Raw genomic sequence first — 24,308 nt, 5'->3', positions numbered from 1 at the left:
TCGGAAAAATAAATGAAAAAAAATTATAACTTTTCTGTTTTTTATTTTTTTGTTTAGTTCTTCGACATTTAGTAATGGTTAAATATTTCCGATTTACGGATTAAATTTCATCAAAGTCGGACGACTATATCATATAGCTCTCATAGGAACAATCGGAAAAATAAATGAAAAAAATTATAACTTTTCTGTTTTTTAATTTTTTGTTTAGTTCTTCGACATATAGCAATGGTTAAATATTTCAGAATTATGGTTTAAATTTTATCAAAATCGGACGTCTATATCATATAGCTCCCTTAGAAATAATAAAAATATATAAAATAACTATCAAATAATTGAGCTGCAAATCATCATAGCTTCAATGTTTTTAAACATATACGAAAGTAAATCATAATTTTAATGTTTTCAAAAATGTTTAATTCTTGCAATAGCTGCAGGGTATATGAACTTCGGCTTGCCGAAGTTTGCTTTCTTTCCTGTTTTAAAATGTCGTAGAACAACCTTTTTTGTAACGACTTGACCAACGCAAAAAAAAATTATTCCAGTATTCTAATACAAGACAAATTTTTTTGAAACTGATAAACCACACGGAAAAATATTTTATATTTTAAATACACCAAAAAAAGTATTTTTTGAACGGAGCGAGGCGTATTTTGAATAAAATTTAAACAGTAATAAAAAGTGTAATATTTTACCAACACAAGTTCGAAAACTTCACTTAAAACAAGAAATAACGCTACAGTCGTGTTCCCCGACTATTAGATATCCGTTACTCAGCCAACAAACTTCAACCTAAGTTGTATTTCCCCTACAAAACATTCGAAGATTAGGTGGCGCCATCTGTCGAACTGCATAGCCAACACTAAGGGCGTGCAGCACCCACACGCTAACAGTTCTGTATTTCTCTATCTCTCTGTCTCTCTCTCTCTCTCTTTCTCTCTCTCTCTCTCTCTCATCTGCCAGCAGCGGCAGAAAGGCGGCAGAGAGCTTCATAAACTTAAAAAGAATGTAACACATAGAAGAAAGTGTTTCCGACCCTATAAAGAATAAATATTCTTGATCAGGATTAAAAGCTAAGTCGATCCAGCCATGTCCGTCTGTCTGTCCGTATGAACGGCGAGATCTTAAGAACTATGAAGGCTAGAGATCTGGGATGTGAAATGCAGATTCTAGTACTTCTATCGCAGCGTAAGTTTATTTCAGCAACGACAGCTGAGTAACGGGTATCGAATACTCGGTGACGTGACAGACGTGTTTAGTGTTTCGCGATTTGTGGGCGTTAGAGTGGGCGTGGCTTGCGTTGCGTAAGAAATACTAGTATCTGCATTTCATTTCTTATGGCCTAGTTACTCAGACACAGTTTTGTTATGCATTAGTCACAAGTTTGCAACGCAGTGAAGGAGCATGAAACTATTTTAGTATATGCATGGTATAGGTTCTAGGCACATCTCCATCTGCAATAAATCGCTTGACTTAAAGTATCCACGAGAGTAGCTGAGTTTGCTTTGTGTGGGTTTTGCCAATATCTAAATAATGCAACTTTAATGCAACTACAATTTTTAAATTGAATTTTTCCAAATATCTTTAAAGTGCTTGTTCACTTTTGTTATTTATATTTGGGTCCGCCTTTAACCTTTTTCTTTCTTTCGGTAAATTTGGTCAAGAAACCCAAGCCACAAAGGCGCAGCACCCCTTGGTCCATGCCTACTGGTTCCTGCAGGCATCATTAACCTTTCTACGAGAACACAATTAATGAGCCAAGCCATTGTGTACTTTGTTTTCCAGCCTCGCCACGCCTGGTGAAATGCAATCAGCCAGCAAACAAGTGCCAACTTGGAGATGGGAAGCGCCAAACTCCCGGAAAAGTGCTGCTTGCATAATAGAAATTCATTGCCAAATTGCATAGAAAATAGTTGAGAGCGCTAAGAAGTGCCGCTGGGCAAGTTTGCAGTATCTCGAAAGTTATTCCACTCGACTATTACCAACGGGGAATAGCGATTTTAATTACCGCAAATGCTCGCCTGTAAGCGTATTACGTATACGCAGCGTGGCAACAGCAGCTGATAAAATCGCATTGAGTGTAAGTTAATTAAAAGCTGGGCGCCCTGGCCCCCAAAAATACTCTCGACTTGACTTTAATTAAAACATCATTTGAACAAAAGCGGCCTTCGTTGCGCTCCTCACGGTCGAATCGTATTCTGGATCCAGTCCATATAGTCGGAAACTCGTGTGTACACTCCCGGCCAGCCCTCTAGTCCACAGCGGTTGCCGAAGGAGACCACGCCCTCCTGGTACCAGGCCTGGTCGTACGCCCTCCGCATCAGAGGTCCTCCGGAATCCCCGTCGCAGCTGTCCCGGTAGAATTCCCCGCCGACGCATAGCTGGGAGCTGATCAGGTTGATATTGCGCGTCGCGAACTTCCGTGCGCAGGAATCGTGGTCATTAACCGGGAGATCCAAGCGCTGTTTTATTGTGCTCTTGCGGGCTGTAATACAAGGATTTTCAAAAAATTTCAAGGAATCAAAAAATTTTTTAAGCTGGCTTAAATAGTCAGGAGATAAAAAATGTTACAAGTATTTCTGGTTAAACAATACAACAGATTTACATTTTTGGATGCCTATAAGATTACGATTTTTTTTGGGTCAAAACAGTATGTTGACCAATGCGTTATTCTTAAAACTGCAAGTAAAGTAGGCGGAATATTAAGAGTTATTAAAATTAAATTAAATAAGCATTAAATTAGTTTGAATTGTTTTAATTTACTGTCTAGATGAAAACCTGGCAAATCTAATGACATAAACATATACAAAAGGATCGAATTTGTTGGTGTAAAGAACTAATTGTAATAAAAAAGATGTTTCTTTTTTCACCAATTAAAAATATGTTGTTGGTGTGTACTTATACCTTAAAAATAAAGTTAACAGTACTCCAGAAGTTTAAGTTTGCCTAATGTCCTGACCAATATTCAAACCCTAAATATTAAACTCACCGGTAGTGGTACGTCCCCATCCGCTGACTACCAATATTTCGCCCGTACTGATGGCCTGTCGTGTGCTGACCAAAGGCAAACAAACCGGCTGGATGTACTCGTTTAGCAGAACGGCCCGATCGAGTCGCAATAAGGCAATGTCGTGTACGCGGTCCTTGTTGGCAGGATCATATTGAGGATGTACTATGGTCTGTTCAATACCCATTTCAAGGATGGGCTGGTTGCAGTCTCCATCCACACAATCAATTTCCTTGCTGGTGTCGTATTCCCCCAAGCGAACAGTAGTGCTGGAATAAGTCAGGCAAAATAATTAATTTTTTGACGAAAATCTATTTAAACTCAACATTTTGTTCGAAACAGTTCTCTTACAAAAACAAGTCTAACCAGATAAAACAATGTAGGGGGGGTTTTATGCTAATTTAAAACCGAAACGTTATGATACCCAATGTCAACTAAATTTCAAACGTACGAAAAAAAATAAACAAAAAATAAATATATCATCCGAGTATTAATGGAAAAACATGAAAAAAGCCACTTTATTAAGGTGTCTTTTCCAATTAAGTTTCATCCGAAAGCTAAATCTAGAAAACTATTAATTTGTAAGTAAACAATTTAAAACAAAACAAAAGGCAACGCTAATTAAAGTTATACAGCGCCGAAAAGATAAGATTAATTACTTTTTGCTCGAAAGAAATGTATAACATTTGCTGTTTTCAGTCAGCGAAGCTGTAACAGATGCTCACACACGACTTCGTTTTTTCGATTCCCCTTGTCACCGTTGTGCTTCGGAACTCTAAATAATAATTATAAATAATAACAGCATTCTGTTAGGTATAGTTTAAGTAGTTAAAATATAATCAGGTTTTGGTCAAGTTTATCCAGCAGACATAAGATTCAGGTTTGATTCTTACTTGGAGAGAGTTTATTTTTATTTCTTTTTTAGCCCTATGCAATACAACTCACTATACGATTTTTGAATTTCGTATTGAATTGTAACCGGACCCGAAGTCGATTCGGCGCTCGCATACGTTTCCGATTACTAGTAATGCAGATTGTACATATATATAAGCCATATCGTGACAAATTAATCCAGTTTTTAGTCCATTCTTAACTACTTAAGCTGTACCTACAACAATGTTGTTATTTTTTGAGTTCCGAAGCCCAAATGTGACGGAGGGAAAACGAATTAACGTAAACTAAAAACATCATATAATGTGATAAAGTCATACTGAGCAACACTGAAGAGCCCGCGATCTACTCTATTAACTTTGTTTGCTTTTACTCTGATTTCACTTCAAATAAGTACGTTTTTAGTTTATTTCGAATATTGTGCCCTGCATTTACTATGATAATAATATAAAATAGAACATTCTTATTAATGTTGTGTAAGCTACTTACAGGCGACCTACATCCCTCTCTACTTCCCCAATCACGCAATGAGCAGCGGTAAGGACATATCGACTGTTGATCAGACTGCCGCCACAACTGAGCTCACGTCGTCCTCTACCTGCAAAGAGAGAAACACATTTACTAGCTAGCAACTCCACCACTATCTTCAAGATCCCACTTACGATCCACATACTCTAGCAGGGCCATCCAGTTAAACTCATCCACAGCCGTGTCGTTGCCATTGTAGACCTTGTTGCTGAAGGAGTGAGGCCCACACTTGGGTGGCGAGGGCAGCAGGTTGCCCTGACCTGGCTGACCCTGCTGACTTGAACCGGTAGGCGTCACTGGTGGTGATGCAGAAGTGGTTTCCTGAGCTCCTCCGCCTGTGCAGCAAACATGTGGTGTTCGGCCCACTCCATTGGAGCACGATGAACTGCGAAGGAATGTCCTGTCCTCCGGACTTACGAAAGTTTGTTGAACCAAAGAAAGCAAACTTTGACAGTCGTAGATAGATATGCATCTGCCCTGAACCTGGTTTGGGTTTCTACAGCCTAGGTAGATTTAACATTCAAAATTTCATTAAATTTTTTTTTAAGTAAGATGGAGAAATGCCGATAATTTTGGAAATCCCAAACTTTTTAGCCTTGCAGTTCTAACGAAATCTTTTATTTTTTTGGAAAAATATAAGCGAACTTCCCCGACTATAAGATACCCGTTAATCAGCTAACAAATTTCAAACTAAGTATGCCCCCACAAAACAATCGGAGTTTAGGTGGCGCCATCTGTTGACTATGCAACACAAGAAGCTAACTGTTCTTTTGTCGCTGTCTCTATCTCTGTCTCGCTATATCAGCGATCACCCGCAGAGCAGATTCCGATAAGTACGATCAGAGCGGCGGCAGAGGACTTCTAAAATATTGAAAGATTTTGAAAATTGTGAAATTGTGCCTACCGTTAGATATGAACGAAACAACAGCTAAGATCTAACATGTCTCAGAGAGACGTGACAGACTTTCGATGGGTAATAAAAAGACTAGAATCTTCATTGCAACTCTTCAGCTCTTTTAGTTTCCGACATATCGACGTTCTTACCGAAGGACAAACAAACATACGGACAGATAGACGGACATGACTAGATCGACTTGGCTATTGATCCTGATCAAGAAAATATATACTTTATAAAATCGAAAACGCTCCCTTCAACCTGTTACATACTTTTCATCGATTAAAATATACCTCTTTACTCTACGAGTATAATAACTATAATATTTTTATAACCTTGCAAAGGCGAGTATAATTACAGTAAAAAGTTAAGAATACAGTAAAGGAAGCTTTCCAAAAAACCAAAAAATAAATATTGAAAAATATTTTTTTTAAATGTCACGATGTTACAGAATTGGAAAACCGACATAGCTTTATTCAAAATATATTCGCTTTAAAGGATATTAGGTTTTGGGTTTTGGTGCAAGGACTTTTAAGCATCGGCTTGCTTTTTGTTTCCGTTTGTATATAAAATGAAAAAAAAATATTGAACCAAGCAAATCGGTTTTTAAATTATTTTGTTCTAGTTCAAGTATTTAATTAATCGCTAAGCACTTTTTTAACGGGCACATAACACTTTATACAAAAAGCTTGATAATGTAATCTGTTGTGCGACCCATACAATTCATTCAGGAGTATTCAAGAGCACACAAATTCACTTAATTAAGTCATTGACATCAAAGAATTGTTAGGTTCGAGTCTGATAATTACATTGAATCGCAGTTAAGCTACTGAGCTTAACTTCGATAAGTACAGTTAATGAGTCAGCTCCGAGTGAATCACATACAACTTGGTACTAACTTCCTTGGGCCTGTACACTTTGTAGAACGGTGAGCTGCAGTACGCAGGTTGTCCAAAAAAACCCAATTACTTGGCGTGTTGCTTTCATCTTGTGTGATATTTCCCATAAACCGTAATAACAAAATTCCCAGCAAATTCAATCAAAACGCGTCTTGGCGATTACGCACTCCGACCTCGAACCAGAAAACCGGGACGCAAACTTAAACTACAACCGCCTTTGAGACGCCCCAACAACTGATCGCGAGCTGGCGGATGGAAGACCTTTAAATACGATCGGAGATGATAATCATGAGAGATAGCGGTAGAGAGAGGTCGTGAGCTGAGCTTTGAGCCGATCGAGAGACTCAAGCTGAGCTTGCCAAAGCTGAGAAAGAGAGAACTTGCTAAAAAGCTCTTGAGAGTCAAATGTCCCACGCTGAGAATTTTTTATTTTGAAACTCCAAAATTTTAACTTTTGCTGCCTTCCCAACCAGCATTTGGAAGTTCGTTTTTTTTATTGAATAACAATAAAAAAATGTAAGACAATCGAAAATTAATCATCGTGGGGATTGAAATGTCACTATCATTGGGGTGTTGCTTTGCTTTAAAAAATCGATGAAGAGATCGCCGCGATACAACTTCTTATCTCGTTAATCTTTTTAAACCGGTACTTCTCTTTACAAATTTAAATCTCGCGCTCTAAAATTTTGCATTTCTTATCATTGGATTTGGTCCGAAAATGCATAGCAGTGTCAAAAGAGGTGTTTAAATTCATCTACAAGTTCAAGGTGAAACAAATTAGCTTAACATATTTAATCAAGAAAGAAAGAAACTTCGGCAAGCCGAAGTTCATATACCCTTGCAGCTATTGCAAAAATCAAATAATCTTGATAACAATAAAATTATCCTTAACTAGCGTATATGCTCAATTATTCGATAGTCCCTATGACACCTATATGATATCGTTTTCCGATTTTAATAAAATTAAAAGCTTAATTCTGAACTGTCAAAATGAATTTTTAAAAGAAATTACGACTTCTGTACTACCTGCAATAGAAAAACAACTTTTGGGAAAGTTTCATGCAGATAGCTTTAAAACAGACAGACGATATGGCCAGATCGATTCTCCTAGTGACGCTGATCAAGAATATACATATTTACTTTATAGAGTCGGAAATGTCTCCTTAACTGCGTTGCAAATTTCTGACTGAAATTATAATACAATACTGCAAGGGTATAAACACCAAGCTTATTATTTAAAAACAAATTTTTTTTTATTGTTTTAATGAGGTCTGTATGCTATAGTCATCCGATCCGCTCGTTCCGACTTAAATAATACCTGCAATAGGAAGACAACTTTTGGAAAAGTTTCATGCAGATAGATTTAAAACTCAGGGACTATTTTGCGTAAAAACGGACCAACGGACGGACAGACGGAAATGGCTAGAAGGTCGGAGATGTCTCCTTGACTGCGTTGCAAACTTCGGACTGAAATTTTAAATACGCAAGAAAAGTAAGTAGTTTTCGATTAAAAAATTCCAGAAAAAAGAAAAAGTAGCCCCTTAAAAATTACGCAATGCTATTTTTTTATGTTTTAATTCTTTTTTTAATTTTTATGTTTTAATTGGTTTTACATAGTTTAAATGTTTTACTTAATAGAGTTCATGTAAAATTTGTCGCCATTATTTTATTGTACCGACGCTGCTCAGTAGAAGAAAGTTTGCAAAAGTCCTTTTCAAAAATCTTCAGCTCTTTTCTTGTATGAAGCGGCGGCCAAAGAGTTGTATACGCCATGGTCCTATGAAAATGATATTTTAATTAAACATATTTTGCTATAATTTGTTCATATCAGATGTTTAGTTTGCAACAAAAAACGTTTTGAATTAAGTCAGGATTAGCATTTCAATATTGTGCATAACTTATCATAATGCAAACAAGAAAGGAAGCAAACTTCAGCCAGCCGAAGTTCATATACACTTTCAGCTATTGCAAAAATTAAATATTCTACAAAACATTAAAATTATGATCTACTTGCGTATATGTTTAAAAACATTGAAGCTATGATATTTTACAGCTTAATTATTCAAGAGTTCCTATGACAGTTATATGATGTCGTTTTCCGATTTTAATAAAATTAAAAGCCTAATTCTGAATTGTCAAAATATTAATAAGTCAAATAGAATTTTAAAAAAATTACAAAATAGAAGTTACATTACAATTTTTTTTTTTTTATATTGTTATAATTCTCATGGGAGATTGTATGATTTTAATGAAATTTAAAACGTAATTCTAAAATATTTAATCATTACAATATGTCGAAGAACTAAAAAAAAAAATTAAAAACAGTGTTATATTTTTTTTTTATTCATTTTCAGATTGTTTCTATGGGAGCTCTATGATAACTTTTGGGAATGTTTCATGTTGATAGCTTTTAAACTGAGAGACGGACGGATAAGCGGGCGGACGAACGGACAGACGGACATGGCTAGATCAAACTTCTGACTGCAAACTTCTGACTGAAATTATAATACGCTCTGCAATGGTATAAAGATAAAGATATTTGTTTTTTAAATCCTTCCTTACATGTTTAGTTAATAACCAAAAAGTAATTGACTTATGAAAGGTGTAAGGTTTGCAAAAGAACGGCGCGTATACCTAACAAATTGCCAGGCACTCTCGGCCGTAGACTGATTTTCGATCAGGAGTTTTATTTCCCGCTTGAACTGCTGGGCGTACTCCCGCTTGGAACTGTGATACCGCTCCAGACATCGTATTTGCCTGAAAATAGAATATTTAAAGAATTTGTTATGTTACTTTGCTTTAAGTTTTGCGATCTTACAGAGGTATACGGTGCTTTGAAAAAGTAGGTTCAAGCACAGGGTCCCTGTCGTCATCAAATACAGTTTGATATATGGGCTCATATTGCACTACCTCTATGTCCTTATAATTAGCATCAACAAATACCTTATCGGCATTATGGCGCTTTATCATGGCTGAGAAAGAATAGTGCTCCTCGTCACTCAGTCGAAAATGGGTCCCCACAAAAGAAGCGCAGAAGGACTTCATTCCCATGCTCATCCTCTTGTCCTCCATAAGTTTTCTCTTTTCCTGAATCAGGGTCTTGCGCTCAATAGATTGGCTCATTTTAAAAGATTGTGCTAAATAGTTTTTTTATCCCTGTGGATGATTATTTTTGTTTCGATCTATAAAATCGATTTTTATTTTATTTATAGCTGTGTGTATGTATATGAGTGATACGCCAGGCAATATTGAAAGCTAAGTTAAATTTTGTTAACACATTCTTAAAAATGTATTCTGGTATACTCTAGTTTTGACATTTAATTCAAAGCAATTTAATTCGTACATTTCCGTATTCTAAAAAAAAAAGGAGACAAGATAGGTTGCTACAAAAATATAACGTATTAATTATTTTCAAAGAATAAAAGTTATTAAAAATGTCGTATTAGAAATGCAAGCTGTAGTATGTATAAGCTCAGCTTACGCTACTCATGTTTTGATTAATTAACAAATAAATGCCGTTGCTGGAGTAGTACTTAAAAACATCGCAACAAGTAAGTGTATTTAAATTTAATTATGACAAAAAAACTTGAATTGCCTTTGTATTTCTTAAAATATGTTAAAGTCTTCGACCTTACCAAAAAAATCGTTGAAGCGAACAGAGGGCTTTCCATGAAATTTGTATGTTTAGTCGAAGCGACTTTGAATCCTTGCAGATTAACATTTGCATTTCAAGCGCTGCAGCGTGCCATAGTAAAAAAAAACAGGAAAGAAGAGGACGAACCGGAGCTCTAAAGTAGAACACCAATCGAGTACAACTTTTGCAGAAGTTGTTTTCCTTTGCCTGTCGGCATCGAAGCGTGGTCCTACCACCCCATCCCACCCCGTCCAATTCCATCTCGTCCCTCCACGCACCTCACATCCTCACATCCTGTTTAGCTTCAATGAAGGCTCCAACGCTCCGTTAAACCCCCTTTAGCCCTTTTAGCCCCTCTCGGCCTCCAGAAGGCCGTTCCACTTGGCCCATTCACGATGTCTATCTCTGTTGGGCGCTTTGTTTTTGTGCCGGCCTATTCATAATTCCACAGCCGGCTGCTGGCACAAATTGAAAAGCAAACACGTGGCTCTGTAGTTGGCCTTATCACTGGCTACATTGGGATTCGTTGCTCAGAGCCACTGACACTTCGTCATGTCCACCAGTCCGTCCGGCTCTGTTTCAGTACCAGCCGGAGTCGAACGGAGCCCTCGGAATTTGAGTTTTTGTGTTGGTTGCTGTGACACTTTTTTGTTGGCTCGTCCTCTGCGTGTCATTTTGTTTGTGGGCTTAGGTCAGCACTTTGCCATTTCATAGCTGCATGCACCAGGGTCCTCATTGTCATCATGCTCGTCTCATCTCCACTTCGTCCTGCAGTCCCAGGGCATTGTTTAATAATTTCCCTGCTTAGGGCAGGATGTTCCAGCTGCTCGGAACATGTCGGTACACTTTTTCGAAAGCCCCAAACTTTAACTTTAGCTTAACTCTTAATGATGGCATTAAGGCGAAGGGGTATCTCTGCTAATTTTCTTGGCCAGCAGCGAAAGTTTAAGCCACCTTTAAGGAATTCACTGCTCGCTTTTTGAGCTTCGGTGCCAGTTTTTTCTTACAACTCCAGATGGACGACTGGGCAGCCATCAAAGGCAGACGCCACTTGAGTTGATTTCCTATCGGAGCCATTGAGATTGAGTTGAGTCCTGGTCAAGGACCCGAGTCACTCGTGTGTCGATTTCACTGGGTCTGTACTTAAACCCTCGATCCTTGTATATTAATTGAAATTAAAATTATTTTCGAGTGTCCTTCCACTGCCTGTCATTAAAGTTATAACGCGGAAATCATTTTAAGTGTCAGGATTGGACTACGAGCTTAAATATTTAATTTTATTTATTTAAACCAAATGCATACAAATTTGGTTTGAAAAATCCATTTTTATTGATTTACAGAAGTTATCTTTTTAATCTGTTTATTTTAAACTTCCTTCTTATGCCTTCTTCGTTTAAAAATGTATTCTTTAAGGGTTGTACTTGATGAACTGTAAAGACCTTAATATGCTTTCAAGAAACAAGATTTAAAAACAAACTTTAAGTTTTCATAATTTTGTTAATTTCTGTTTTAAGCTCGCATTCTAGCTTACTCTGAAGTTTACTATTCAACTGTATAAAAGTTTTAGTCTAATCATTTATTTGTGCCAAAAATGTCTGTAAGAACAGAGTTATTACCCAAACCAAAAACAAGTTAGCTGTCCAGCTGTCAAAATATATATCCCATTACCTTTATGTGAAAAAGTCTGAGCTTGAATATTTATTAGTTAATATTTGTGGCCAAAGTAATGTTTAAATTAACAAAGAAAAAAGATGGGAGTGCAACCGAATTTATGCCTCAATCTCTGTGGTCTCCACCCGCTGTCAAGCATAAATTCCGCAGCAAACAAGCAAAAAATTTAAATTAGCTGGCACAAGGGAAATGGGAAAACTGCCATGGAGGAGAGTGGGGCAAACACAGCTAGAACACAAATGAAGTTGGCTTTTAATTTCCAATATACCTTCCCCCCGCAATGTTAATGAACTGTAAAGCGCTGGAGTGGCAACAAAAACCAAATTCAAAAGGTGTGCTTTGGGTCGGTGCTTGCATTGCTTGCATATAGTGTGCTCCTGAATGTCGGACACATGTTCAATTAGCAAAACGCTCGTTTTGTGTGGCATTTTTACGGTTTGGTCAGTGCAGCATTTTCCATTTTGCCATTCCATGTTGCTTTTGCTCTTTTCGGGCGGGAATGTAATTCATAAATCGTTCCCTGCATGCATACGGTTGCTAATTTAATTAGCAATGGAAGGCCCAACGAGTTCCACGAATTTTCCAACGCCTGGCCGCATCTCAACGAAGGATTTCCACGTGCTCAGAGCGGTCATTAAATTAAATTTCAATTAGCTGTGCACTCTCTTGAAGGTTAATGTGTGTGCAATTGCACTGAAAAAATAAATAAAATGTTTAATTGTTATTATATTTTTAATCCCCAATTCAAAAAATTGTAAATTATCCCTTTTAAATTTTAGTCATCTGCAAAAAGGTGAAACATTCATAAAGTGTACAAGACCAAATTATGTTTAATCATAAGAGTTATGTTTACACTTAATTATTTTAATTTTGCTAGGGGGATCCCTTGTACTTTGTATTTTGTTAGTACTCCTTATTCATCCGTTTTAGTCGTGTGTGTTCCTGACGCGTTTCACATGTTAATCAGCGAAGCGTGAGAAAGGATACTGTTGCCAGTAATACGCGGCTAGAACTTCTCGCGATTGTCGGCCAAAATGGTATGAAGTTCACCTTGGCCGAAAGGCTGTCAAGCTTTGTCTAAATCTTGGGGCCGTTTATATCAGTACCGTCTTAAAGAGCGCGTGGAATGCAATTTGATTAGCATTTCGCACAGCACAACAATTTGCCGTTGACGCGTATGTGGGTGCCGGCTGAGTAATGAAAAGGGCAACTAAAAACCCATTAACCCACATTGTCCCCCGCGTAAATGCTCAGACGTGCCCCACTCAGCTGTCGCCCCCGCTGTCCACCCCTTCCACAATTTAGTGGGTGTGTCTGCGGGGGTGCGTGTGCGCGGGGCAAACAACAAACAATCAACAGCAAGAGCAACAACAAGGGCCAGCGGACTTGAAATGCATTTCCCCTTCCCCCCACTGCAACCTTTTATTTGCCAGAGGAAATCCCTAAGCAGAAAGCGGCGACTAGGAAACAAGTCAACATCGCCTACCAACAATGCCAAATGTTTCATGTGCTACCACACACGAACTCACAGCTTACACTTAAAAAAATATTTGAGGGTTAAGCTTTATGTGCTGAACGGCTTGAAATCTTATCAAAAACACTTAAATACATCATACCCGTAACCCTGTCATGGGATATAGGTTTTGAAGTTGTTTTTCTAACCTTGCAGAGGGTATTATAGTTTCACACATTTGCAACGCATTGAAGGAGACATCTCCACCGTTAAAAAGTATATATATTCTTGATAAACATCACTAGGAGAGTCGATCTAGCAATGTCCTTCTGCCCGCCTGTCCGTCTGTCTGTCCGTCTGTCTGTCCGCCTGTCTGTCTGTCCGTCTGTCCGTCCATTTGCTTCCACGCAAATTAGTCTCTCAGTTATCTGCATTAAACTTTCTCAAGAGATGTGTTCTATTGCAGTTACTATATAAGGCGGAATAATGCTCCCATAGAAACAATCGGAAAAGTAAATGAAAGTTAATTTTATTTTTGCTGTTTTCTAATGTTTTTGTTTTAGTTCTTCAAGATATAGAAATGGTTAAATAATTCCGAATTAAGGTTTAAATTTCATTAAAATCGGACGACTATATCATAAAGCCACCATGGATGTAATCAAAATATTAAAAAAAAAAAATTAAAAATAAATGTAACTTCTCTATTTTTTAATTATTTCAAAATATTCTTGTTGACATAGTAATAATTTATTGGTTAAGAATTACACTTAACTGAACGGTGCTCATTAATATTTTAATATAGCTACAACAGTATATGAACTTCGGGTAGCTGAAGCTCGCTTATTTTCTTGCTTATTTTCTTGCTTATTTTCTTGCTTATTTTCTTGTTTATATTATGTTATATTTTATATGGTTTATTTTAAAAACCTAAAATATCAAATTTAACATCTCACAAATTATTTTTAAGAAAATTAGTAGCGCCAGCATTATAATATTAATAATACACAAAGAGTTTTTCTGACTCATTATTTTAATTTATGTTTTTTTATTTATTTTGATTATTTGTTGGGCTTATATTTATTGCATTAGTCGAAACTGATTGAACATATTAAAATTTATTTGAAACTATAACTAGATATTTCTTAGTCTAACAAAATTGTTATTATATTTATTGTTATAATTACTATGTATTTATCTTACTATTTTTATTTTATTTTTATAAATAGTTAAAAGTATTCTGTACCTGAGATCTATTTTTACATGGGAAACATATTTTTCTAGGAAATATTTCAAAAGCAAATTCTATTTTATGGTTAAGCTTAATCGCTTCGATAACTTTATGATACCGTAAAATGTTTTGGTTTCGCATATCTTTTAGGGGGTTATCCGAATTCAAAGGAAACATATTTTAAAATTCTGAAAATCATTATAATAAATAAATAAATAAATTTAATATTAAATATATAACTTTTGTTATGTGTGCTTATCTATAGATAAATATTGCAGCCCTAGAATATTAAGATAAGTCAGAAAACCAAAATTAGAGTTGACAAACTCAATGGCAACATGCTTTGCAAGGGATTTCTGTTCCCAGGAGTCACAAGTGGCATCCGTTGTGGAGCTTTCAACGTGCGAGCAGTGCGCCCTCATTGCTGCCTTCTCGTTTTCGCGGCGCAAGTAATATATCCCCATCGCACTCCCGCGCTAAGAGAGTCTGCAAAGCCACGGAAACTAAGAGAAAAAAGCTCCGAAGGGCCTTCGGGTCCTGGGTCCTTTCGGAAGTGCTCGGCAGACCGGCTGGATTTCAGTCGACGCGATAAGAGACGCACAGAAGCATGCTACACTTTTCGCAGCGCAAACTTCAGAAAGTTTTTACGAGTTCGAAGCAATGACTCTGAACCCCGGCTCAGAATGTATTGACATAGTTTGGGAGCTGGCTCGAAAGTCATTCAGGTGCAAGTGGCGAACTTTCTCCGGCAGTTTGCAAAGCCAGCGCTTGTATTTATTTTTATCGCTGTTCATTAGTTGGATGCTGTCATAATTTCAATTTTATAGTTTCGCCAGCATATTAATTTGCGACGCTGGCGGCCCCTTAGTTCAGTTTTTGGTGGGAAATTTTAGATTGGTTTTCGGGCTTGATTGTCTGGCCAAAACCAATTGTAGTGAAAATAAAAGGAAGCGCGGTTGACGCAAAGCTACCAATTTATCATGAATATCAACATGCACCGGAACGAAATAAATCAAACGAAATTTGTTCGCTCCCATTCCATGAAAGTATACTTTGGCAAAATCAAATTAGATGTAAGCCGATTTTCCTGCGGAATTCTTTGGCCTGACGGTAAAATATTCATGCCATAACTGGGAGGCCCCAATTGAGCCCAACCGATATTTCGCCCATTAACGCAAATTGAATGGTCGGGAAGGGCTCAGTTTACCCCATTATAAGCGAGTTTTGATTGGAAAACTCATTTGTTTGCATTTTATCTTTTTAACCAATAACTCTTCTATGCGCTACGTGTGGGAAATGTAATATTTTCATCTGATTCGGGTGGGGGAGTGTCCAAAAAGTTGCTAAAACGCAAATGCTGGCAGCCATAAATTTACCGTTTTTCTGCTAAAAAGTGGCCAACAGTTTTGTTTGCCATGTGCAGACCGTATTTGACTGCCTGACTTTGCATATGCAAAAACTGGGACTGCCATAGTCGAGGAAAGTAGTCGCATCTTCCCGCAAGGGCCAGCAATTGCGGCATATTTAGCCGCTTGTTTTGGAAAACTCAATTTAATTTGGTTTCATGTTTCGTCTAGCTCACGTCTCAGTGCGCTTTGGCCTCCCGTTTTTCAAGTCGGCTGCGTGCGGCGCCATTTTCATTCTTTTCCTGACATTCTCCTCGTAGTTTTCCTTTGCGGCTGTCAGAAGTCCACACGAGTAGCCCATTGCCCTACCGATGGTGCAGCATTTAATTTAAGTTACAGCACAATCTGCCGAGATTTATTACTGACCCTTAACAAGTCTCGCTGCCCCTTTTTCTGTCCACTGCTTTTCGTCCCTACTCTCCCTTTTTTTTTTACAATTTTTTAACGGAGGAGATCTGGCAGCAGACACAATGTAAGAGTTGTAATTTTTTGCTTCCTGTCCTTTCGAGTGTTATGTTTTTTATTGAAAATTACACTGGGCAGAAGTTTGAGAGAGTGCTTTCAGCCCGGAGGAAATTGTTTGTATATTTGGGCACCCAGTTCATGCTGGCCACTTCTGTTAATACTTAACTTGTAATCGTTATTACAATATTTTGTAATAACGTTCAGATATTAAGTTTCAAAATAAATCAAATAAATACGATAAATAACGTCATCATAGTTTTTTGGTCTTTTACCCATATTAAATTAAAAATTAGTCTCAATTACTTGAAAATTAAAAAGTTACAAAGATCCTTTTGAATTAGCCAAGCAATTACTAAAAGTAATGACTTAAGCTTACAAAACAATTTTGGGTTTAATTAGTTTTCTTTACAAATAATTTTAAACTTATTTGATTTATTTTAAATTTTATTTATTTCAAACGTGTTTATTAATAAGGTAAATAATCAAATAACTAAGGAAGTTACATTTTATCTCTTTGCATACATTTCTGTAAAGTTTAGTTAAGTTTAAATTTTAAATTGTAATTTCCGGCTAATATTTTAATATTGTCCTTAGCTCAATTTAATTAACTTTCTTCATAGCAATTTCCAAACTTCTTTCTTTGTTTAAGATAGTTTCAGAAATCACAGACATTTCCATTTATCTTTATGCAGCTTGGTTTTGTGAATAAATTGATTTCATCAGAGGGAAAATTGAAACTTTGTCGAACTTCGGCCTTGGACCTCCCATCGATTCCCCCTCATTTGGGTCATTCATTTCGGGCAGTGCAATGTGTGTGCCACTTCGTGATTTTGACCCGACCAGAAGCCCATAACCAATCTCCGTACAATAAATTAAACCTAAACAATTCATTCGGCTGAGCGAGGTTCGGTTTCGGTTCCAGCGGCTAGGACATCCTGGACGGAGGATGGCGAAAAGCGGACGCAGGATATAGGGGATTCTCAGGGGCAATAAGGCAGAAAGCCACTTCTTAGTTTGCTTGCAGCTCAAGCGGAAACCATATAAATGCGGAAATGATAAAAATGCCTGCGAACATGTTCCCAGAGCGTATGCGATAAATTGCAATGGCAAGAAGGTCCTTGGTCCTCGATCCTTGGGCTTCGAGCTATGGTCTCCCAACTCCCACATGAACGTTGCAGCCAGACAATAAAATAATAATAAAAAAAGAACATAACCGGCGAGCAGACGACATCCACAATGACGAAGTTCGGATCGTTTGGGACCGGGCTTTCTGCCACTGTTCAATAAATGAATGTGGCCAAACGGAGGACACTCCGTCCTCATGAAACCGTTCGATAAAGCAAACAGAAACCCACACTCGTACACGCGGAGAATAGTTGGGTGCGCGGGAAGGAACGCGTCAACTGTCAATTTAATGAAATTGTTTTACACTCAATTGAGTTGCCAACTGGAAAAGAAAACAAAAAGCGTACCAAGAAGCACCCGAACTAGACAAACAAACCGTTTTCGCCCGAGAAAAATTTCGGGTAATTTGCATTGCCTTTGAGCACCAACGACCCACATTCGGCTTTAAGTTAATCTTTTCTAATACAAAATGGCCCAAAAGCTGTCAGCTTTCTGGCAAAGTGGCTGACATCAGAGATGCTCGGCTGAAAAGACAGGGATATGGGCGAAACTGATTTAATATTAACAAAAGTTTGAGAAAATCAGCTTACACAGGATTTCCTTGCACATTTCGGAAAGGGACTTAAGTATAAGTTGTTTAACGAGCTCATCGCTTCAAAATATTAAAGATCAACATTTTTCTATAACTTAGCCAATTGGTTTAAGCATAAATAACGGCCGAAGGTAAATTAAATATGTGAACATTTCGGTTGGTGGACCGTATGGGGTTTTTTTTACCAAACAAAAACGAAAGCTAACTTTGGTAATAAAATAATATATTGAATAAACCAACTGAAAGCAAGATTTTCATCTGAATTTAATTAAATTACGGTTTAAATTTTACGGTTTTAAGTTTAAGTCGGACAACGATATGACATGTCTACTATACATAATTAAATTGAAAAATAGGGATTGTACACTGACACAAAAATGAAACGATAAAATAATATTTTTGACTATTGCATTCCAAAATGTTATATATTATATTTAAATTTAAAATTCATTCATAATATTAAAGAAAATGCATACTACATTAAAACATTTTAATTTAAATGCCATATCCAATTATAACATTAAAGAAAATGCTTACTACATTTAATTAAACAGTTAATATTAAAATATTTTAAATGATTTGTGAAATGTTATATTTAGAATAAATCCTATTTTATTTAAATAGTAAAAAAATGGTACTGTTAATTCCGCAAGGGATGAATATTAAAGCGAAAAATATTTACATTGTTTACAAAAAAATTGGACTTTCTTCATTTTTTTTACAAGTCTGAGACTTTTAAAAAATTGTATCCAGATAGCTGGGGATACTGACTTTACACTGTATAGGCTCGAAAAAATCACCCTCAAAGCTTTGCAAACTTTTGACTTAAAATTTAATACCCTCTGCAATGGAATAAAAAGTAGGTCAAATAAATCACTTGGTTCATAAAACCACTTCTCTCATGTTCTCTCACACACTAATTGCTGTTGCTTTTAACATTACATTTTTCATGTATAGTTTTTTATTTTTAGATGAAAACTCATAACAAGTCATAACAAGTTTCGATAATATATCGAAGCATCTCAACCGATAGTTGACTAGGCATTCTATTTAAATGCCAATGGGTGTGTTTATTCACAATTTCTCAACCCGCTAGAGAGAGCATCTGAGAGAAAAACCATAAAATAATAAAAATAGAGAGAGCGCTGGGAGGCAGAGATAACAAGTGGAAACGATCGTCGACAGAACCATTCAATACAGAGCGCTGGACGCATATGGTTGCTTATTTAAATTGTCTGCTGCTGTGAATTAAGAGCAATGTCGGCGTTTGAACTCAAAAATTTGAACGAATGCTTGGAAAAGCATTTGCCTGCTGACGAACTAAGGGAGGTGAAGCGAATTTTATACGGAGTGGAAGAAGAGTGAGTACAGCTGAAAAGCAATTGTGATAAGAACGCCTGACAAAGTAAGAACATCAGGTGCGGTGACCATAAAATATATCTTCAGATAATTCTAAAAATATTTTATCTCAGTTTTTTGGCAAACACATGGGACAATTTAAGCAATTCCAGTGGTCTCTAAATTTTTCGTTTATTTATTCAACGATCGAAATACATTTATATATAGAACTAATACAACAAATTCCGTTTCATTGTATCTACACAGTTACGTATATTTCGAAGAGAACATCTGGTGATAAGAGTGAAATGATCCTCAAAACAAAACAAAACAAGAAAATAGGGAAACCTGTTAGAACAATGTACGGGGTTAGTTTAATTTTCTGACGTTTTCAAAGGTTCAAAAGACTTTTCTTAGTTTTTGCGACTATAAGTGATAAGCTGCCGATTTCAGCCAGTTTTGACGAAGTCACCACATGGCGATTATCTCGAAAATTTCGAAGAGTCAAAGTGGGGTCAGCGAAAAAAACATCTGGCCAGGCTATAATAATCTCTTAGGGTATATGCGTTTGTGCATGTGTTTGCTTTAGTTTTAGCATCAAACCTTTTTATATGTACCATTGCAAAGAATATTATAATTTTATATATACTATAATGTAAATATATATGTTTGATCATCATCATATGTAAAGATTTAGCCATGCACATCTATCCGAATGTCTATTTCTAAGCAAACTTATCTCTCAGTTTTAAAGTTATCTGGATGAAACTTTCCCAAAAGTCATATTTTTATACCCTTTCAGAGGGTATTATAATTTCAGTCAGAGGTTTGCAACGCAGCAGACATTTCCGACCCTAAAAAGTATATATATTCCTGATCAGCACCAATAGGAGAGTCGATCTGGCTATGTCCGTCGGTCCGTCTCTCAGTATTAAAGCTATCTGGATGAAACTTTCCAAAAAGTTGCCTTTCTATTGCACCTAGTTAGAAGTCGGAACGATCCAGATCGGACGACTATCTTATAAAAAATTATAACTTTTCTGTTGTTTTTTTTTCATACTTCTTCGAGATATAGTAATTGTTTTTTGTTTCTTAATCATAGTTTAAGTTTGATTAAAATCAGACTTCTATATTATATAGCTCCCAGGGGAACAATCGAAATTTTACAACAAAAAAATAAAAAAATGTTGCTTCTCGAATTTTTATTTTTTTGTTTTAGTACTTTTGGACATAGTAATGGTTTAACAATTCAGAATTACGTTTTTAATTTTATTTAAATCGGAGAACGATATCATATAGCTGTCATAGGAACAACCTAATAATTAACTGAAAATAATTATAGCTTCAATGTTAAAAAACAGTAGATGTTTTAACAATAGATGTTTTAAAGACTAATTCATTTTTGCCATAACTGCAAGGGTATATAAACTTCGGCATGCCGAAATTTTCTTACTTTCTTGTTTTTAGGTAGTATATAAGTTGGAACTGCCGGATCGGATGACTATGTCATATAGTTTTCATAGACAGAATTCGGAAGCAAGATTAATATATTTACAATTTCAGAATTGTGGATTACATTTTTTCAAAATCGTAAAACGGTATCATAAAGCTGTCATTCACAAAATACAAAAATACACTCAAACAATTTTTTTTCTAAAACATAGAAAATCAGCATTGATTTTAGAAAAAAGGTTTTTAATATATATGGCGAAATTTTTTCTATATTTTAGAAAGAAAGAATTTCTAAAAAATACCCTAAACCCTTAAAGCTTGGTTGGGAGAGGGCTGGTACCTATACTTAGTAGGTGATTTGAGCCCGGTACCAAAAAAGGCTAAGCATTTTAGAAAATTATTTTCTAATAATAAGGGCATTTTTATTCATATTAGAAAACAATTTGTTTTAAAAAAACGAGATTTCTGTATATGTAAACATTTATCTAAACTTAAAGTCGTTTTCCTTAATTTTAGAAGAGGCAAGTGTATTTATTTTTTAAAAGTAAAGACGATTTTACCTATAAATATAGAAAATTAAGACGAGGCTTAGATTTACAAAAATTTAAAAATTGGTTTATTTTTGAAAATATTTTCAAAAAAAAAATTTTTTTTACAAAAATTTTCTAGAATGCAGAAAATAAAAATTGTGTGTAGGGTGTATATGCGTTGGCTTGCCGAGGCTTGCTTTCTTTCTTGTTTTTAGCTTGTTTTTAATTATTAAATATAATTATCATTTAAATCTAACCTTATGTATGTAGCCAAACGCTGGAGCTGCCCGCAAGTGCAAAAGACATCGCCCAAGAGAATGGATTCGACATTAAGGGCTATCGCTTTACCGCCCGAGAAGAGCAAACTCGGAAACGCCGAATTGTTAGAGTTGGCGCCATACAAAACTCGATCGCTATTCCCACTACGGCGCCCATTGAAAAACAGCGGGAGGCCATTTGGAACAAGGTTAAGACCATGATCAAGGCGGCGGCGGAGGCTGGATGCAATATTATTTGCACCCAAGAAGCGTGGAGTGAGTACATCTGCGTATTCAGTAATGCATTTTTTTCAAGACAACAAAATTTATCAATATAAATGACAGTTCCGTTAAAAAAATTAATAGAAATGTTCCCATATGAAACGCCTTCACCCAGAGAAACACCTCATAGTAAAATTAAAAATGAAAATATTTGAATGTAACAGTTTTTTAAAAACATAATTGAACTAAAAACATGATAATGTAATTAACATATTTAATTGGTAAAATTGGAAAACTGTAAGTTTGAATTATTTTTAAATTCAAAACAAAGTTTTTCCGAGCTTAAAAATAAATAATTTAAACACACAACTTTAAACAACATTAAAATCAAAGTGACTTACCATGATTTTTCTCTGGGTGTACACAGGCATTTTCTCTCGCTGTATGAAGAGGTGTTTTGGTTTGATATCAGATGTTTTTGTTTGAAATATAGTCAAGGTAACTCCATATTATTACGTAGATTTTTACAAAAAAAAACTTTTAACTACACTTTACTTCTAATTTTATTTTAACAAAAAAAAATGCATTTAGAGACTTAAAGCTTAAATAACAACAATGGAACAAACGTCGGCTAGCTGAAGTGTATAAGCCCTTGGAGCTATTCCAAAAATTAAAAGATTTAGCAGCTCTGAACTGAGAACCATTGCCGTTTTTGTTGCTTAATAACTTTCGAAAACGACGTTGTAATCAAAAGTGGAGGAATCTGAACTAATAAAATTTTAAAAAGTATTAGTGAGGCCCGTTTTAAAAAAAAAACTTGCAAACGCCAAACTAGCTTGTTTTTCAAAAAATCGTAGAACAAATGTTTTTATTTAAAATCGACCCAAAACTTAAAAAAAAAATTTGTAAATAAAGTTGTTTAACAATCGCCCCCTTTTTTAAGCAAAAATGAAACTTGAGCACTTCACTAAACCGGTCCCAAAATTAAAATAAATTTTAGTATGTCACTTTCCCAGCGTTTTTCTCCTGAACCAAATCTTTTCAAAGTTTTGGTATGCACACCATATTCTTTTACCGATACCTTTCCATTGGGGTGTTAGGTGTTTAAATCGGACAATCATATATATAATAGAAGTCCGCTGTGCTCACTCTTTTAATGCGCAAGCTCTTCGCTTGTAGTGTGATCTTGCAGTTCGGAAGATTGCGCAACTTCAAACCCAATTGATTTTTGGGGGGTATCCACACAGCTATAGTCTAAGATCTTGTTTGTTTTTGTTTTTAAACTTGTTGATAAAATATTGTTGAAATTGCATAGCTGGCTCAACTTCTGGAAAACTAAACTAATACAAATAATTTTTTTAGCCATGCCATTTGCTTTCTGCACTCGTGAGAAGTTTCCCTGGTGCGAGTTCGCCGAGGAGGCCGAAAACGGTCCTACGACCAAGATGCTAGCTGAGCTGGCCAAGGCCTATAACATGGTGATCATTAGCTCGATCCTGGAGCGCGATATAGATCACGGCGAGACCATTTGGAACACGGCCGTGGTCATCTCGAACAGCGGTCGTTACCTGGGCAAACACCGTAAGAACCACATTCCGCGGGTGGGCGACTTCAATGAATCCACGTACTATATGGAGGGCGACACCGGGCACCCGGTCTTCGAGACGGAGTTCGGCAGGCTGGCCATTAACATCTGCTATGGGCGTCATCACCCGCAGAACTGGATGATGTTCGGCCTGAATGGTGCGGAGATCGTCTTCAATCCCTCGGCCACGATCGGTCGGTTATCGGAGCCACTCTGGAGCATTGAGGCCCGAAATGCGGCTATCGCCAATAGCTACTTCACAGTTCCGATCAATCGCGTGGGAACGGAGGAGTTCCCACACGAGTACACATCTGGGGATGGTAAAAAGGCCCACAAGGAGTTCGGGCCCTTCTACGGCTCTTCGTATGTCGCTGCTCCTGACGGTTCAAGGACCCCGGTAAGTTAGAATAACAGCATAAAAAGGATAGTGTTCCTCAGACATTTATAATAGTTTCAAATAACCTTTTAATTAGTCACCTGAGTACTACTTAAATTATTCTGACTGTTATATTTCCAGAGCCTGTCGCGGAACAGAGATGGCTTACTGGTGGCTGAACTGGATCTAAACCTGTGTCGCCAGGTAAAGGACTTTTGGGGCTTCCGCATGACCCAAAGGCTTCCACTCTATGCTGAGTCTTTTCAAAAAGCATCGGAACAGGGTTTCAAGCCGCAGATCATCAAGGAAACATGAACTTAAAACTATAAAATCTGTAAGGCACCCAAAGCGAGTTAAAAAGAAAGCATTTTTATTGATATTATAAATAAAATTGAACACTTTTTTAAAAGATCAGCTAACTATATAGAGAAGTTTCAGAAAAAATTACAACATTTGTTTTGTAGAGACAAAGAACATTGGTTTTGGAACTTTCTTAAGTTGCAATAATATCATCAGGATTTCTAGCCGGTTAACAAAAAATGTGTAAATTGAAGAAAAACAACAAAATATAACATTTTTTGTCATAAGTTGTTCAAACTATTTATTTTTTACAAACAATTGAACTACCTTGTAGTTTTAACTACATTTTACATTGCAACTTTGATTACTTTTTATTAGATACTTGTAAAATTTCTTAGTATTAGTATTACCGCTAAGAGTCAGATCCTTGAAGAAGAGCATCTCTATTGTATCTCAT

The 24,308-nt window shown here is 36.4% G+C and overlaps 3 protein-coding genes across 5 annotated transcripts; 1 reads left to right on the top strand and 2 right to left on the bottom strand.

Annotated features, from left to right (window-relative positions):
- Positions 1-2,116: 2,116 nt before the first annotated feature.
- Positions 2,117-6,469, bottom strand: LOC128266411 (serine protease 7). Of its 2 annotated transcripts, none has more exons than XM_053002910.1 (5): positions 6,204-6,469; positions 4,558-4,926; positions 4,385-4,493; positions 2,987-3,273; positions 2,117-2,482 (listed from the first exon to the last, which is right to left on the bottom strand). In XM_053002910.1, the coding sequence occupies exons 1-5, from the start codon at positions 6,322-6,324 to the stop codon at positions 2,178-2,180; spliced, it is 1,191 nt and encodes a 396-aa protein (XP_052858870.1). In that variant the 5' UTR covers positions 6,325-6,469; the 3' UTR covers positions 2,117-2,177. The 2 variants fall into 2 exon arrangements, with proteins under 2 accessions (XP_052858870.1, XP_052858871.1); XM_053002911.1 differs by having other exon boundaries at positions 6,218-6,468.
- A 1,328-nt stretch (positions 6,470-7,797) lies between these two features.
- On the bottom strand, positions 7,798-9,539 carry LOC128266416 (uncharacterized). 2 transcript variants are annotated; one of them, XM_053002916.1, is made up of 3 exons: positions 9,036-9,539; positions 8,852-8,974; positions 7,798-7,994 (listed from the first exon to the last, which is right to left on the bottom strand). In XM_053002916.1, the coding sequence occupies exons 1-3, from the start codon at positions 9,338-9,340 to the stop codon at positions 7,859-7,861; spliced, it is 564 nt and encodes a 187-aa protein (XP_052858876.1). In that variant the 5' UTR covers positions 9,341-9,539; the 3' UTR covers positions 7,798-7,858. The 2 variants fall into 2 exon arrangements, with proteins under 2 accessions (XP_052858876.1, XP_052858878.1); XM_053002918.1 differs by having other exon boundaries at positions 9,161-9,303.
- Positions 9,540-18,976: 9,437 nt separating this feature from the next.
- On the top strand, positions 18,977-23,964 carry LOC128266412 (beta-ureidopropionase). Its single transcript, XM_053002912.1, has 4 exons — positions 18,977-19,152; positions 21,382-21,644; positions 22,953-23,572; positions 23,693-23,964. The coding sequence occupies exons 1-4, from the start codon at positions 19,049-19,051 to the stop codon at positions 23,864-23,866; spliced, it is 1,161 nt and encodes a 386-aa protein (XP_052858872.1). The 5' UTR covers positions 18,977-19,048; the 3' UTR covers positions 23,867-23,964.
- Positions 23,965-24,308: the final 344 nt, after the last annotated feature.

This window comes from Drosophila gunungcola, chromosome 3R (assembly GCF_025200985.1).
Source record: "Drosophila gunungcola strain Sukarami chromosome 3R, Dgunungcola_SK_2, whole genome shotgun sequence".
Lineage (NCBI taxonomy): Eukaryota > Metazoa > Arthropoda > Insecta > Diptera > Drosophilidae > Drosophila > Drosophila gunungcola.
Note: the sequence above shows the minus strand (reverse complement) of the source record. Positions and strands in the feature narration are given on the sequence as shown.